At 41.2% G+C, this 13521-nt stretch overlaps 1 protein-coding gene across 3 annotated transcripts in view; it reads right to left on the bottom strand.

Annotated features, from left to right (window-relative positions):
* The window catches only part of LOC134645733 (apoptosis-stimulating of p53 protein 1-like), a 56236-nt gene that overhangs the window by 27450 nt on the left and 15265 nt on the right, over positions 1–13521 (bottom strand). For 2 of the 3 annotated variants that reach the window (XM_063499298.1, XM_063499299.1), the window contains exons 2-4: positions 12563–12710; positions 10572–10679; positions 6263–6327 (exon numbers count right to left, since the gene is read on the bottom strand). In XM_063499298.1, the coding sequence (XP_063355368.1) occupies positions 6263–6327; positions 10572–10679; positions 12563–12710 (321 nt within the window). Of the gene's footprint in view, positions 1–3779; positions 3902–6262; positions 6328–10571; positions 10680–12562; positions 12711–13521 lie in introns of those variants that run through there. The other variant, XM_063499300.2, reaches the window with a different exon arrangement.

Below are 13521 nucleotides of genomic sequence, written 5' to 3' on the forward strand. Positions count from 1 at the left end.
CAAAGATCCATATTTGGACTTTGCTTTTAGATGGAGGTGTTCTGGTGCTTTGTTTGGCTCCAGGATCCACATTTTGGCTGTCAAAACCCTTTTCCACCAACACTTTGCTGTGCCAGTGCAGAGCCAGTTCTGTCTTGGTGTCTTTTCAGAAACAGCCCACATTTACAGAATACCGAGAACAAAATATTTACTAATAGAAGTTTGGATCCACTTATCTGTGCTGATTTTCATTTCATTGAAGTTACCCAACTTTTTGTTTTTGGTGAGAACATGTGGAACCGGTTCTAGACTGGAAAAGAGCAATTTGTGCCGTGGACTCCTCATAGACAGAGGAGCTGCTTTCTCACTCATGGTCCAGGTGGAAAACAGTGATCTGAAGGTGACTGAAGTTTCTGACGTGCTTTTTATGCTTTGCCACGTTTCCTTCTTGAAAAAATGATTAAACATCTACATGCCTGGATGGCAGAGTGTGTGATCTGGGTTTTGATCTCAACCATGTGGGGGCTCACCTGCTTTGCTCAGTTGTCAGTTTTGTTGGCTCTAACTGGTGGGGAAGCCCTAGTTTAGGGCAAACAAAATTGAGCTGCTTTGATGACACCAGGGGGTGGCTTTGAGGCTTGGATAGTAATATTTGGTGTCAGACAACCCTGGCAACCCGAGCAGTGTGTGTTTTTCAGCCGTAAACTACTTTCTCATGGTGCAATCGTGCCTATAATCTAAAGCACATGGAGATATTTGACCTTCTTAGTGTGTGCACACTGCCTTTCTCAACAGTGCTCAAAGTTATGCATACAAACACACACATTGTTCTGATCATAGGTCCCTCCAGTAATAAAACCCATCCCCTGCCCATCTGCTGTGCACCTCCAGTAAAAATATTTCTCTAAATCTACAATAACAGCCTTCAGACATTCCTGAAGCCCCAGGCCGGACCAAAGGGGAAAGCTCTGTTATCAGGAGAGCTTCAGTAACCAACATCCACACAGCAGGGTGGCCTGGTGGCCGCAAACATCCTATAACTGAAAGAGCTCATCTTTGAACTTGTCCATCATGTGACCCGTCTGTGTCCTTGGGCAAAGCAGTTAACAGCATTTAATTTAAGAGTATAGGAAGCTTCGGCACAGCAGCACCTGGAGTTGCGTCACAGTAGGCAATTTAAGTCCGCAGACGCCCCTGACCCTGAACTTTGAAAGCCTTCATATTAATTTAAATCAACACATCCCCTGATGTGTGTTTGGTCAAGAGCGCTCAGACACACCTGACTGCTTAATATATCCCACAGCAGTGCTCCCACATGCAGCTGGACGGGGTTGAGTTACACAGAGCAGGATCAGCAAACTGAATTCTGTGCCTTAACTCAAAGTGTGTGACGGCTCTCGTGGTTACTCTGAGGTCAGGGGCGAGGTTTGTAAGAGGGTGTGCTGCAAAGGGAAAGGCCTGCAAGACACCAGCATTAAGTAGTAACAGCTACTCATTTATTGAGCAAGTAGCACAGTGTCAGTCAGATGAGAAACTATATGCTAACATGTTTTTCCTAAACAGAATAAAGTGAAACAACACAGCGACCATCTCTAATTTAGAGTATGTGTCAGTCCTTCAAAGAGCGGCACAGTTTGAGGACACAGAAGGCTCCCTGATGCAGTTAATGTCAGCATGAAAATTTAATTTCTGTAATTTATTATGCATCAGTACTATTGGCTAACAGCAGGACAGTATATGCTAGCAAAATACACCACTTAGAGCCATGCCAAATGTGTCAGAGGGAATCCTCTTGATTTGTTTTTTCCCTGAGATGCGAGCATAAAAACATGACACATTTCCCAACCAGCCCCATCTGGACTGTTCATTAGACAGCCATGCCCTCCTTTCCCTAATATTGTTAAAAACTAGCTGGGTCCTGACCAGGTTGGTATATGCTAATAACTAATTATATGCTACCAGCAAACAGAGTTAATACTTCAAAAACTGTGAGTTTACAATTGAATGTCTATCAATGTTTTTTGACTTGTGGCTCCGTGTTGCAGTAGTTAAGGCTTCAGGCCACCAAAGATTACTGGGGAAAACTGAAATTCGGTAACCAGAGATTGGCTACAGGAGGTTGCTGGCCAGGTGAAATCGATCCATAATCAACATTGATCCACACGATGACCTGTCTGCAAACACTCGCCATTTACTCTCCGAGCTCCAGAGAAAGGTGTGGCTTTCTGCTACAACCAACACAATTCAAAAGGTACATCACACCTTTCACAGTTTCACTACTGCTTGACGAGTCGTGTTTCAAACTGTGGGCAACCAGGTCAATCTGCTAGTGGCCAAAACAACTGCAAAGAGGTTTTCATTGCTGTACTACAAACCTTTTTGCAACCAATTCACTTAGCGACTGATAGCAAAGTCCAGCGCCAAAATCCAGTTGGGGAATACATATTTATCCCTCATGACTGGTGATTGTCAATTCGTCACTGGCTGGTCTCTAGACTGCTGTGATTGGGGCTTAATATATATGCCTTACACACAAAAGATTACCAGTTTGAGACCAGAAGGAGACACAAACCCAGCCTCACAAGCCAGTCATCTTCTATTGCGGGTCCCAAATTCAGATAAATGAAAATGCTGCGTCAGAATGGCATCCAACATCTAAAAAATATAACAATAAATCTGTGCCAAATCAAACATGTGGATCCATCTGTTGTGGTAACATCTTCAGAAATACTTAAAAAAAGATCTGAGCAGTTTGAGGCATAAATGAAACTCTACATGATTTTCTCCGTAGCTGTGCACACACGTAATGATGGATGGACTGAAAACCTTGTGGCGTAGATGAAAATATCACAACTAAAATCATCATCCAGGAACCACAAATACAGGTAAAAAAAAATGTCACTACAATTTATAAAATATAACCATCAAATATAAATTAGTCAACTAAAATGATAGACTCGACTGACTTTACTAGGCTGCTCTTGGAGCTCATGTATTTGTCCTTTTTTGTCGGAGAATGACAAAGTCTGGTTTTAAAGAAAACAGGGAATACTCACTTATCCTGGATTGTTGTAGTCAAAAATTAAAGAGATGAATCACTGTAATTAGTGAATAACAATTCTAAAAACTACTACACGCCGATCTCTTTCACACATCGCTGTCATCTTTATATCACCCTGTGGCAAGAAACAGCATCTGGTGTGCGTTTGTGTGCGTAAGTGAGTGAGCGCTTTTGGATATGATTACACAGCGCCAACAGCTACACCCGGACTCGGAGACACGCTTCCAAATCCCAAAGTAAGGCTGACACACACACACACACACACACACACACACACACACACACACACACACACACACACACACACACACACACACACACACACACACACACACACACACACACACACACACACACACACACAAAATAACACAGTCAAGCAAGAAGAAGCCACACCCTGTTTTCACGAGATGTAAACCACACTGATTCACTGACACACAGAGAGACACACGGCCAAACGCTCCACCCTGACACATAGACAAACTGCTCGTAAAGCATCCAGCCAATGTGTGTGAGTGCAACCAGAGTCAGAGAATATCTCTCAGAAGTTTAAGGAGGAGAAAACAAGCTTATACACAATTATTCACTCGCTCAAAGTCACCTTTAGATTGGCTTCTGTTTGGTGGAGTTATTCTACTGTTTCACCTAAAGTGAAAAGGTCAAAAAAAGTGGAAATGGCATCAACGTAGCTTCAAACACACACACACACCCATATAAAAAGAAATGGACCAAAACTCACCCCCTCTGTCTCGTTGTGCCTCAGATCTTTTTGCTTTAAAGCAAATGTTCAAGGATGAAGACGAAGAAACACGGAGACCTTAAGAGTGTGAAGGAGTGTGTGAGGTGAAAGGAAGAAGAGAAGAGGGAGGAGGAGCTGTTTGGCTCACTAGCAATCCTCTTAGCCTGGTTATGTCATGGGACCAAGCTAATCCTACCTTCACTGACTGACCCACACACACACAGAGGCTGACCATCCAGCAGACTGACCAACACCAATACGCACAAAAACAGTCTATGACTGGCTAGCCGAGGCCTAACCCAGATATACAAAGCAAATGTGCAGTTTGGGCTGAAACACAATGGCTTGCATGGTTCAAAATAGCTGTTAGTGACAAATTAAAAGCACCAAACATGAGGTCAGCTGCTCTTTTTACTGCATGACCTCAAGATAACAGGATAAGGCACGCTGGCAAAGCAAAACATGGTTAGCTGAAGGACTGACTCAGGCTGGTGACAAAAGACTAATTACCCTTTTTTTCTCTTTGTGAATTTATAAACAGCAATTACAGTGTGCATGTATAGTGCATGTGCTGTGTTTGTGTGCTCGCATGGTTGTTCCTGGTAGAACAGTTCAATCATCACTGTCACTAATCCCCCGGCTAATCCGCTGCACTACGCACACAGACAAATACATACACGCAAACGTGCACATGCATTGTGCTGTACGTGTGGGAATACTGGCTCACAAAGACACACTCATACAATTACTTCGCTGCGACTATGGGGTTTATTTTGTATTCCTCAAATTAAATACTATTAAGGAAAGTTTAAAGAGCCAGATGTCTTTTATCCTTCGTTGACTGGGATTATTTCTTGCACTTATTTTGAAAGTCAAACCCAAAAGCTATCAAAATAAATTAAAGGAACATTTCTGCAAAAAGAGGGTATGACTAACCAAATCCACCTGTAAAGCTCACCAATAAACACTTAGTGTATCTCTATTGTTCCATGCATGAAACACCAATATGTGCGGTACAAACAAGCTTGGTTAACCCTTTTAGATTGCCAGATATCACTTTAGTTTGTAGGTCACATTCAGTCCAATCTGATCTCAAGTGGACCGGACCTGTAAAACTGCTGCATGATAACCAACATGTCTTTTAATGCTTTCATCATTTCATCATCATTTTACAAAAACAGCCCGAGTTATCTTTTAAGTACAATTTCAGCAGCATGTATTATTACATTTGCAAATCACAGCGAGTCTACAAAAGCAAAAACATGTTGACTTTGAATTTTGAGTTCTAACCATTTTCAAGATCTAGAATTGACTTTCCAGATATTTCTATGTATGCAAAAGACTGCTGACATGACATCACCAGGAGCAGCAGTGCAGCTTATTAAAACAAACAAACAAATGAGAATAAACTGCATTTTCCATTCTTGCAAAGACATCCAGGTGACCTTTTGACCCCCGGGCTGCATGTTTGTCACCTCTGTGCTAGTATACTTTACCTTTACAGGCTACGATTTCCCTCCTTTTCCAGTCTTTGCTCTTGCCACAGTTTTTAGCAGTAAGCAGAATCCAAATGCAGGACTCACAGACAAAACAAAGTAAATGAAAACTAACCTGCAATTAAGTCAACAAAAATAACACTCCAAACTCTTGGAAAGAGCACACACAGGGCACTAACACACAAAAAAACAACAGGAAACTGAGGCTATATACAAACACACAGACATGCAATCAATGGAAGAGGAAACAGGTGGGAAATGGGGCACAGCTAAAACTAATCACACACAAAAGAAGTAAAACTAAATACAAAACACGAGAGACTAATGATGACGACAAAGAAGATACGGGAGGATTAATAACTCAAAGAATGCAAAATCCAAGCAAAACACAAAACCTTAAACAGAAGCTAAACCAGGAGAAATAACCTGAACCTCACAATGACGGCACTATGCCAAACTGGCTGCAGGTTCACATTAAACCACAGACAGCCCAAAGCTGTGGCCTGAGGAGGCCGTGTGTTATCTGGAATCAAGGAAGTCATAACTGACATGGATGGTCTCAAAGCTGTGGGTGTTTGCCTGTGTGCTGCAACTCTTCACCGAGTCCTCATCTTCAAATTTTATAACAGAGGTGTTTTGATGAAATTTTACAAATCTGAACCTAACGTGGAGCTCCAGAGGAACAGAAACAATCACACTTTAATAAATCAGAATATTCTTTTGGTGCATGCACATCAGTATGAATCCTGCAGTTTTATAAATAAAACCTCTGAGCTGATGTCATGCTTAAATAACTGCATGATATATTTTTTTGTAGTTACATATAAAAAGCATCACTGTGTGTATAAACATGCTGTAACTGTGCAGAATCAAAATCTCAGGAGACAATGAAAGCCTGGATGTTGAGGTTGAGCCAATTGGAGATGCAGAACGTGGCTTGTCGTGTTCCTCGTGTGTGTGCGTGCGTGCGTGCGTGCGTGTACCAACCTTGTCATTAGCACTTTCTGCTGTTGCTGCTGTGGTCCAGCTCTGCTCCAAAGGCTGCTGACTTCCTGCATATAAATGAACAATGAAAAGAAATGTGAGCAGAGATATTGAAACAGCATATTAAAACTGGACCTGGGTGTGTTGAGCCCTGTGACCTGGCAGACATGTGACTGACACACACAGAAACAGAGCCTCGGCCTTAATTAACCACCGAACCGCACGTGTTCTCTTTATCGCAAGGATAAATGAACAGGATGTGAAAATCTGCTTTCTTTTCCCATACACCGCATACTAATCATTATTATTATTTTAACACTTCATTTTCAAAATAGAGAATATTTACAGCAAATGCTGACGACATAATTGGTGTTCACAAAAAGAACGATAACAATATAGTAAAAAAAAGAGAGAAAATCCTTTTTTCGCACTCAAAAAGAAAAAAGGGATCCACTTATCTGTCCTTATATGTCATAATTAATTATTATGACATATTAATATATTCAGTTGAATGTAAGCTCTCCTTTAAGGATGTCAGCACATAGATCACTGGGCAGCCCCAATAAAAATTGCCCAGGATCTTTACAAACTTTACTTTTTACAACTACACTTATTTTTTAACTACATATTTCCAAAACTTGGAAATATAAGGGCATTCCCAAAAACAGTGAATACACATTCCTAGGGTGACCTGTTGGAATGTATTTTATTTACCACAGGACACCATATTTTCCATGTATTATCTTATATTGAATTCCTTTATTTATTACTTAGAAATAAGGAATGGGATCATTTACACTAAATCTCCCAAATCTCCTCACCATAGGCTTTCTGTAAATCATCCTGAGAACATTCCCAGCATTGTGATTATATTATTTCTGCAGTATGTTGGAAAAACCCAAAATAAAACCTTTATTTAAAGTAAACTTCACAATATTTTTTCTATGGAGCCTGGAAGTGAGCAGGAATCCTGTGACGTCACGTAGTGACAAATTTGAAGATATGCATAAAAATCTTTCTGAGGAAGGCCAAAGGCATTTTGAAAATGGGCAAAGGTCATAAGTTTGTTATTTTCATCAAACAGGTCTGCTGTTAGTTTGACACCTTTTCTGCGCCAGGATCCAAATACAAGCAAATTCACGGCAGGGAGAAAATCTCTCTTGCTGAGAGGAGGTGTAATGTGGGTAACTAAATCCTTCCTACCAATTTATATCTGTTTATATCTCGCCAGCTTATCATTGTATTTAGAAGAATTGGATTGTCTTTCGTTTTCAAGCTGGGTTTATTTTCTACATGTAAGCTCTCCTACTAAATCAAAGGCATTACATCCCCATTTCTCAAAAGGAGTTTAAGATAACAGTAAAGCCACTCATGGATGAGCCTGCCATGACATGCCCAATTATAATGTCTAATGTTAGGGAAGGATAACCCTCTGCAGAGAGCTGCACAGTCTTTTCCCTTGCCAAATAAATTTAGAAAAGTCTTTTTCAGTCTCTTTTGCTATCTTAGAAATATATAGTGGTAACAACTGAACAGAATAAAGTAATCTTGGCAGGATATTCATCTTTATAAGAGTTATTCTACCCATCCACGAAGCTGTCAGATTCATCCATCTTGTAAGGTCCTTCCTTTTTTTTTCTTTTGCACTCTGGTCAAATTGTGCCTCAAGAAGGTGTCTAATCCAGAGTCAGTCCAGAAGAAAGGGGAAATAGATGGATGTGAAGTTTTACTATAAAACCAACTGGCATTGCTCTTGATTTTTATCAAAGTTAATTTTATAGCCTGAGATCCAAAAAAGGTCAACCCCCTGACGAGTGTGGCTCTTATCGCCCAACTAGCTTAAACAATGTTGACGGCAAAATCTTCCCCAAAATCCTGGTTAAAAGATTCGAGAACTATCTCCCTCTCTTAGTTAAATCAGACCAGACTGGTTTAGTTAAAAACAGAGCACATAAGAAAATTACTTACAATTATCCAGTTTTCTATAATGAATAAGATACAGGAGCTTATTATTTCCTTGGATGCAGAGGAGGCTTTTGATCTGGTAGAGTTGCCTTATTCATTTGAGGTCTTAGAAGAGTTTGGACTTGGAGAGGGCTTTATAAATTTTGTCAATAATAGTACAACAGTACTTCAAACAGATTCTGTGCCCTACACGATATTTTTGTGTGCTGATGATATCCTCCTCTTCATCTCAAAATTTGAATAATCTATACTCATGTAAATGTTGATCATTCAACATTTTTGGATCTCTTACTTCATACTATTTCATTAATTCCCTAATACCTTAAAATAACTTAATTACATGTAATTATGTAGCTCTGTTTTTAATCTATTAATTGCAGGATTCATCTTAGATCTACTGAGATGAGACAGGTTCAATCTGGGCTAATCCCAGGCAGCTCCAACTTTCACCTCCAGCCAATAAAGCAGCCACAGCAGCACTCCCCATTCAATAAAGCAGTTAAAATTGTATTTAAGCACCAGCAGAGAGAAAGTTCACATCGAGCAGATCAATAGCTAAAAATACTGTGTACTCTACACTTTGGCTTTCACCGTGGGACATCGATCCATCAGTCCATCCATATTCTGACTCTTATCGCGGGGAAGCGGTCTGAGAAGAAATGCTCAGACCTTCCTTGTGATATAATCACTCCAGAAGTGTCAGGATCTCCTACCCAGCAGACATGCTGAAACACCTCACCTCAGAGGGATCCAGGAGGTATCCTAGTCTGATGATGAGCTATGGCTCCCTTTGAGGTGAAGAGGGTTGCTTCTCTGGGTTGGGGATGAATGACTGCACCAAGTGGTGGAGTTTAATACAGATATCTAAAAATAATTTGGTTTTCTGAATGCTAACCTGAACTAACGAACTGCTCAATGAAATTCTAGTCGTGTGTCTGTGATACTCACAGCCTGTGCATGCATCTCGCAAATGTTAGCCTATATCCTTCTTTCAAACATATTTGTTTGGACCATGGATGTAAACCAAGCACACATTGGTTACATCCATCACTCATATACAGTCTGTGCTGTGGGCCATATTGCTTCTATTAAGTTACTTCTGTTCCATTCAAATAAGACCAGTTTGCTCTCCATGGAAGGACCCATACTTTTTAGGTAATGTGGATTAATTACAGAAGTCTTGATGATGGAAAGTGATATCCTTGCACAGGAAGCGCAAACTCACCACAGGCACCTTCAATAAGGCACTGAGGGCAGATGAAGCTAAATTAGCCTAGGAGCAGGTAATGCATTAGGGTAATGTGATGCTCCGGTCCCTGGAGAGCTATTGGCTCATTTAAGAAGCTGTTTTATTGTATTAGGTGCAGAGCCAAACACAAGCTGGCAGCAGAAGTGCGGGGACAGTTTGGCTGCCGCAGGGGGCTGCACCAACAAATCCATCCCTTACAAGCACAGATGATGTTACTCTTTCTGTAGCTACGTGCGCTCACAGCGCAAAACCACATCTGTACTAAAGAAGCAGGCGGACCACAGGGAGAGAGAAGCGCTCCACAGCAGCAGACCAAATAGCTGCTGTTCTTTTTATGTTACCACAGATCTCCTGGCATATGAACTGTGACTGGATAAAATCTGAGATCCAGACACCATAATGAAAAACTCTCAACAGACACGAGAAAGCTTTAATGGGCTGAGCCAAGATGAAAAAAACTTGGTGGTGATTAATTCATTTTTCTGAAAAGACTTCACAGCTCGCTAACAGACGATAATAATGAGATTCTAATGAATGATAATTGAGCTTTTTAATGACTGAGGGGCAAGACAGGAACCAGCAGGTGGTGAGGTTGTCCTGTCCCTGTGGGGAGCACCAGACGCAGGCACAAAAACACACCAGCGCTACAGTGACGCTAGTACACGCCTGCTGATGAATGCTTTGGCTCGTAACGCTCAACAAACGTTACACAATCGCTCATTCGTTGACGAAGAAGTTTACGGGGGAAAAACGGGTCATTTCGCCTGCCTGGTTTCACAAAGTTCTTCTTTATGGTTGCCAGCACATCAAAGAGTTGTTTTGGCAGAATATCGCCTGGCGTTTCAGCAGCATTTGTCTGCCCCCTCGCTGTCACACCCCTGCCATTATGTAACTCTAATCATCTTATCTGGCTAATTACTGACCGAGGCCCTGAACTCACCTCTAAACCTCATGCACAGCACTTTTTTCCCACGTTCTCTTCAAATAATACCCCCAAATCCTTTTTTTTTTTGTTTAACACCAACAGCTGGATATAAACTTAGTTCTTACTGAGAGCTTTAATGAATTCAGCGTGTATGTGTATTTGTTTTGCTGTACCTTGTGTCCAGGAAGGGCAGTGTCTGAGGTAGAAGCTGACCTCGGGCCTCCTGGCTCCCCACTGCTGAAGGAGATCCAACAATAACAACTCCAGAGGGAGAACTCGCTCTGAGAACAGACGAAGGGTGAGAAAACATTTGACAAAGATCCCACTAATTACATAACGTCACACTATTGTGTTATAGAGCTAGAAAGAGATAATTCAGAATTCTTACTTTGTTAAACAGCACATTTACAATTTTATCAGGTCGACATGTATAATTTCACTGACTAATTTAAAAAAATTACCTGTGCACGTGTACGGCCAAAATTGTCTATAAACGTATCCTCCACACATAGCTACTGTAAAATATGTCTTTTTTACAAACTGTGCAAAAGCTCTTTATAAGAGAATGAATAATCTTTGCTTTGGAATAATTAATAAGAATTCAAAATTGCAGCTGTATTGTTGTTGGCTGTACATCAAGCCACACATGTAGGATTGAAAGGTTTGCAACATGTATGCAACATATGCAAGACAGCAACCTGCACAGTGACAATGAAACGTGCAAAACCCCAAACCTCTTTTTGAGTGGAGGGGGGCTTTAAGGATTTATTTTTACCCTTTTTTGCAAATGTTAGTGTGGAAAAATGAAGCCAGAAAAAAACCCAGCGAATCAATATTTTCACAGTGAAGTAAGCCAGCTGTGCCCTTCAGGCACAGCCTGTTGTCACGCACCAACACTCGGCACACAATTTATGCCGCCATCTATTATGTGCTGCTTTACACAGACACTCACTAAGACATGGTGTAGTATTAGAGACGTTTATATCCTGTCTGGCCGCTCAGTCACATCACAAAGCCACACAAACGCACCGCCGTTACTGCGCGGGCATCACCGCGTCGACAGCTATGACTGAATGAATGTGGGCCACGCTTTAATGGACGCCCTCAGTGTGTGAATGAGATGGGCTGGTCTATTCATATAGTAAACTTGGAGCACACAGCACTCTTGATTTCACAAGCTGAAGCCGCAACATACTGTAGGTCTGACTCGGTTTATAATTAGCTTCACAGCAAGTGACCCAGATCTGAGTTACGCCGTGTCGATTATCCTGTCTCTTAATGCAAGATTATAATCATGCAAGTGCTCCGATGCTCCAAAGACAGACTGCCAATACTAATTATATGAGCTGGACTCTTTATGATTAATGAGTATATGCATAAAGAGATACACTGTGAGAATAGTCCAGTCCTGTTCAGCTAATTTTCTAGATGTAATATCCTGTCTTGTCTTGGCTGATTTCTAACTTTGGTCAAGATTTCTTACTGATTATGATTATAAACCTGGGCGCCTCCAGGGTGAAGTGTTCAAGGGCATGTCCCACTGGGAGGAGGCCCGGGGCAGACCCAGGACATGCTGCAGAGATTATATCTCTTGGGTGGCCTGGGAATGCCTTGGTGTTCACTCGGACAAGTTGGAGGTGGCCAGGGAGAGGGAGGTCTGGGCTTCTTTGCTTAGGCTGCTACCCCTGCGACCCGGCCCCGGATAAGCGTTAGATGGATGGATGGATTATGATTATAAGTAAACAGAAGATATGAATAGCGGATTGTTTTAGGGATATATTAGGGATATCCCCTCTCTTTGACATCACTGAGGCGAGAGCAGAAAACCTGACTTAAACAGAGCAGAACTGAGCTTACAGCTTCCTGGGGTTATTTGTACTTACACTGACCTCCTTATTTGAAAGTTTGGTTTTAATATGAGCATCCACCACCGGACCAGAGATGTGACAGAAGATAGTCTGAATTTAAGCACCTAGAGGGGGACTGACACTGATCAAATGATGCCACTTTTCAGCTCCGTGTGTGAATCTGCAGCTGCTGAATAATGCATTCGGTGTCTTCACTTTAAGGCTTTCATGAAGTTAATGTCTTGCATTTGCAGCATGTGCTGCTTTCCTTAAGTGATTCTAATCAATAAGCATTATCAGCCAATGAATGGACTCACCATGCCCGTTCCATACTTCAGCTAGGTGACACTCCCCCTCACCGGCCTCTTTGCAGTACTCCACCACATCGATAACTCTGGTCGCCGGAGTGACAGGGACCTCAGTTAGCATCTGCTGGGTGTCATTGAGGTAAACCGTCAGGATCACCTGCAATCAAAGAAAAATCAGGTTAATATCACTTATATATTATTTTATATGGACCCCCAAACTCAGTAAGATTGTTTCCTATGGCTCACTGGCTGGAATCAGATCACCAACCTACAAATGCTGATTAAATAACTAATTTATCAGCCATATTTAAACTCTTATTTTGAAGGAGTTATTGTGGCTGGTAGCGATGATTACATTCAAAGCTAAAAATCCCAGTATGAAGTCAAGACCACCTCTGCAGCTGGGTTTCATTATGTGCAGACAACAGGTGAGTCAGCTGTGATATTCAAGTGAAAAATGAGTTTAACACAAAAGTAATAAAAAAACAACACATGTTAATGTTGGGCGATATGAAGGTGACCAAGGAGCAGGGGCAGATTTTGTTCAACAAAAGCATGATATAGTCCTTCATCCATGTCATCACAACACTGATCTCAGCTTAATAACCTCACAAAATCAATACTGTGAGGTCTCACTTTGAATCCTGAGTTACTGTTTGTCTTTGTTGTCTTTGTCTTGTTTTATTTTGGCGTTTCTTTTCTTTAATTTTTAATGTGAGTTTAATGTGTGTCTTCCCCTCTTTCAGTGCCAGATTCTCTTTGTACTCCATGTGAAGTTTTTTTTAGTGTTATAATTCTGTTTTCTGGTTTTTGCCTCTGAATACTCTTTGTTGGGTTTGCTTGTCTGATTTTTATGGACGTCCTCTTTACTTTTTGGCCCAGTAAAGACTGACTCTTTAATTTGTTTTTGAATCTTGTCCTACTCTATTAGTTGTGACACATAACTGGTTGTACACAGAGTAACACAC

The sequence above is a fragment of the Pelmatolapia mariae genome, linkage group LG16_19 (genome assembly GCF_036321145.2).
Source record: "Pelmatolapia mariae isolate MD_Pm_ZW linkage group LG16_19, Pm_UMD_F_2, whole genome shotgun sequence".
NCBI classification, from domain to species: Eukaryota; Metazoa; Chordata; class Actinopteri; order Cichliformes; family Cichlidae; genus Pelmatolapia; species Pelmatolapia mariae.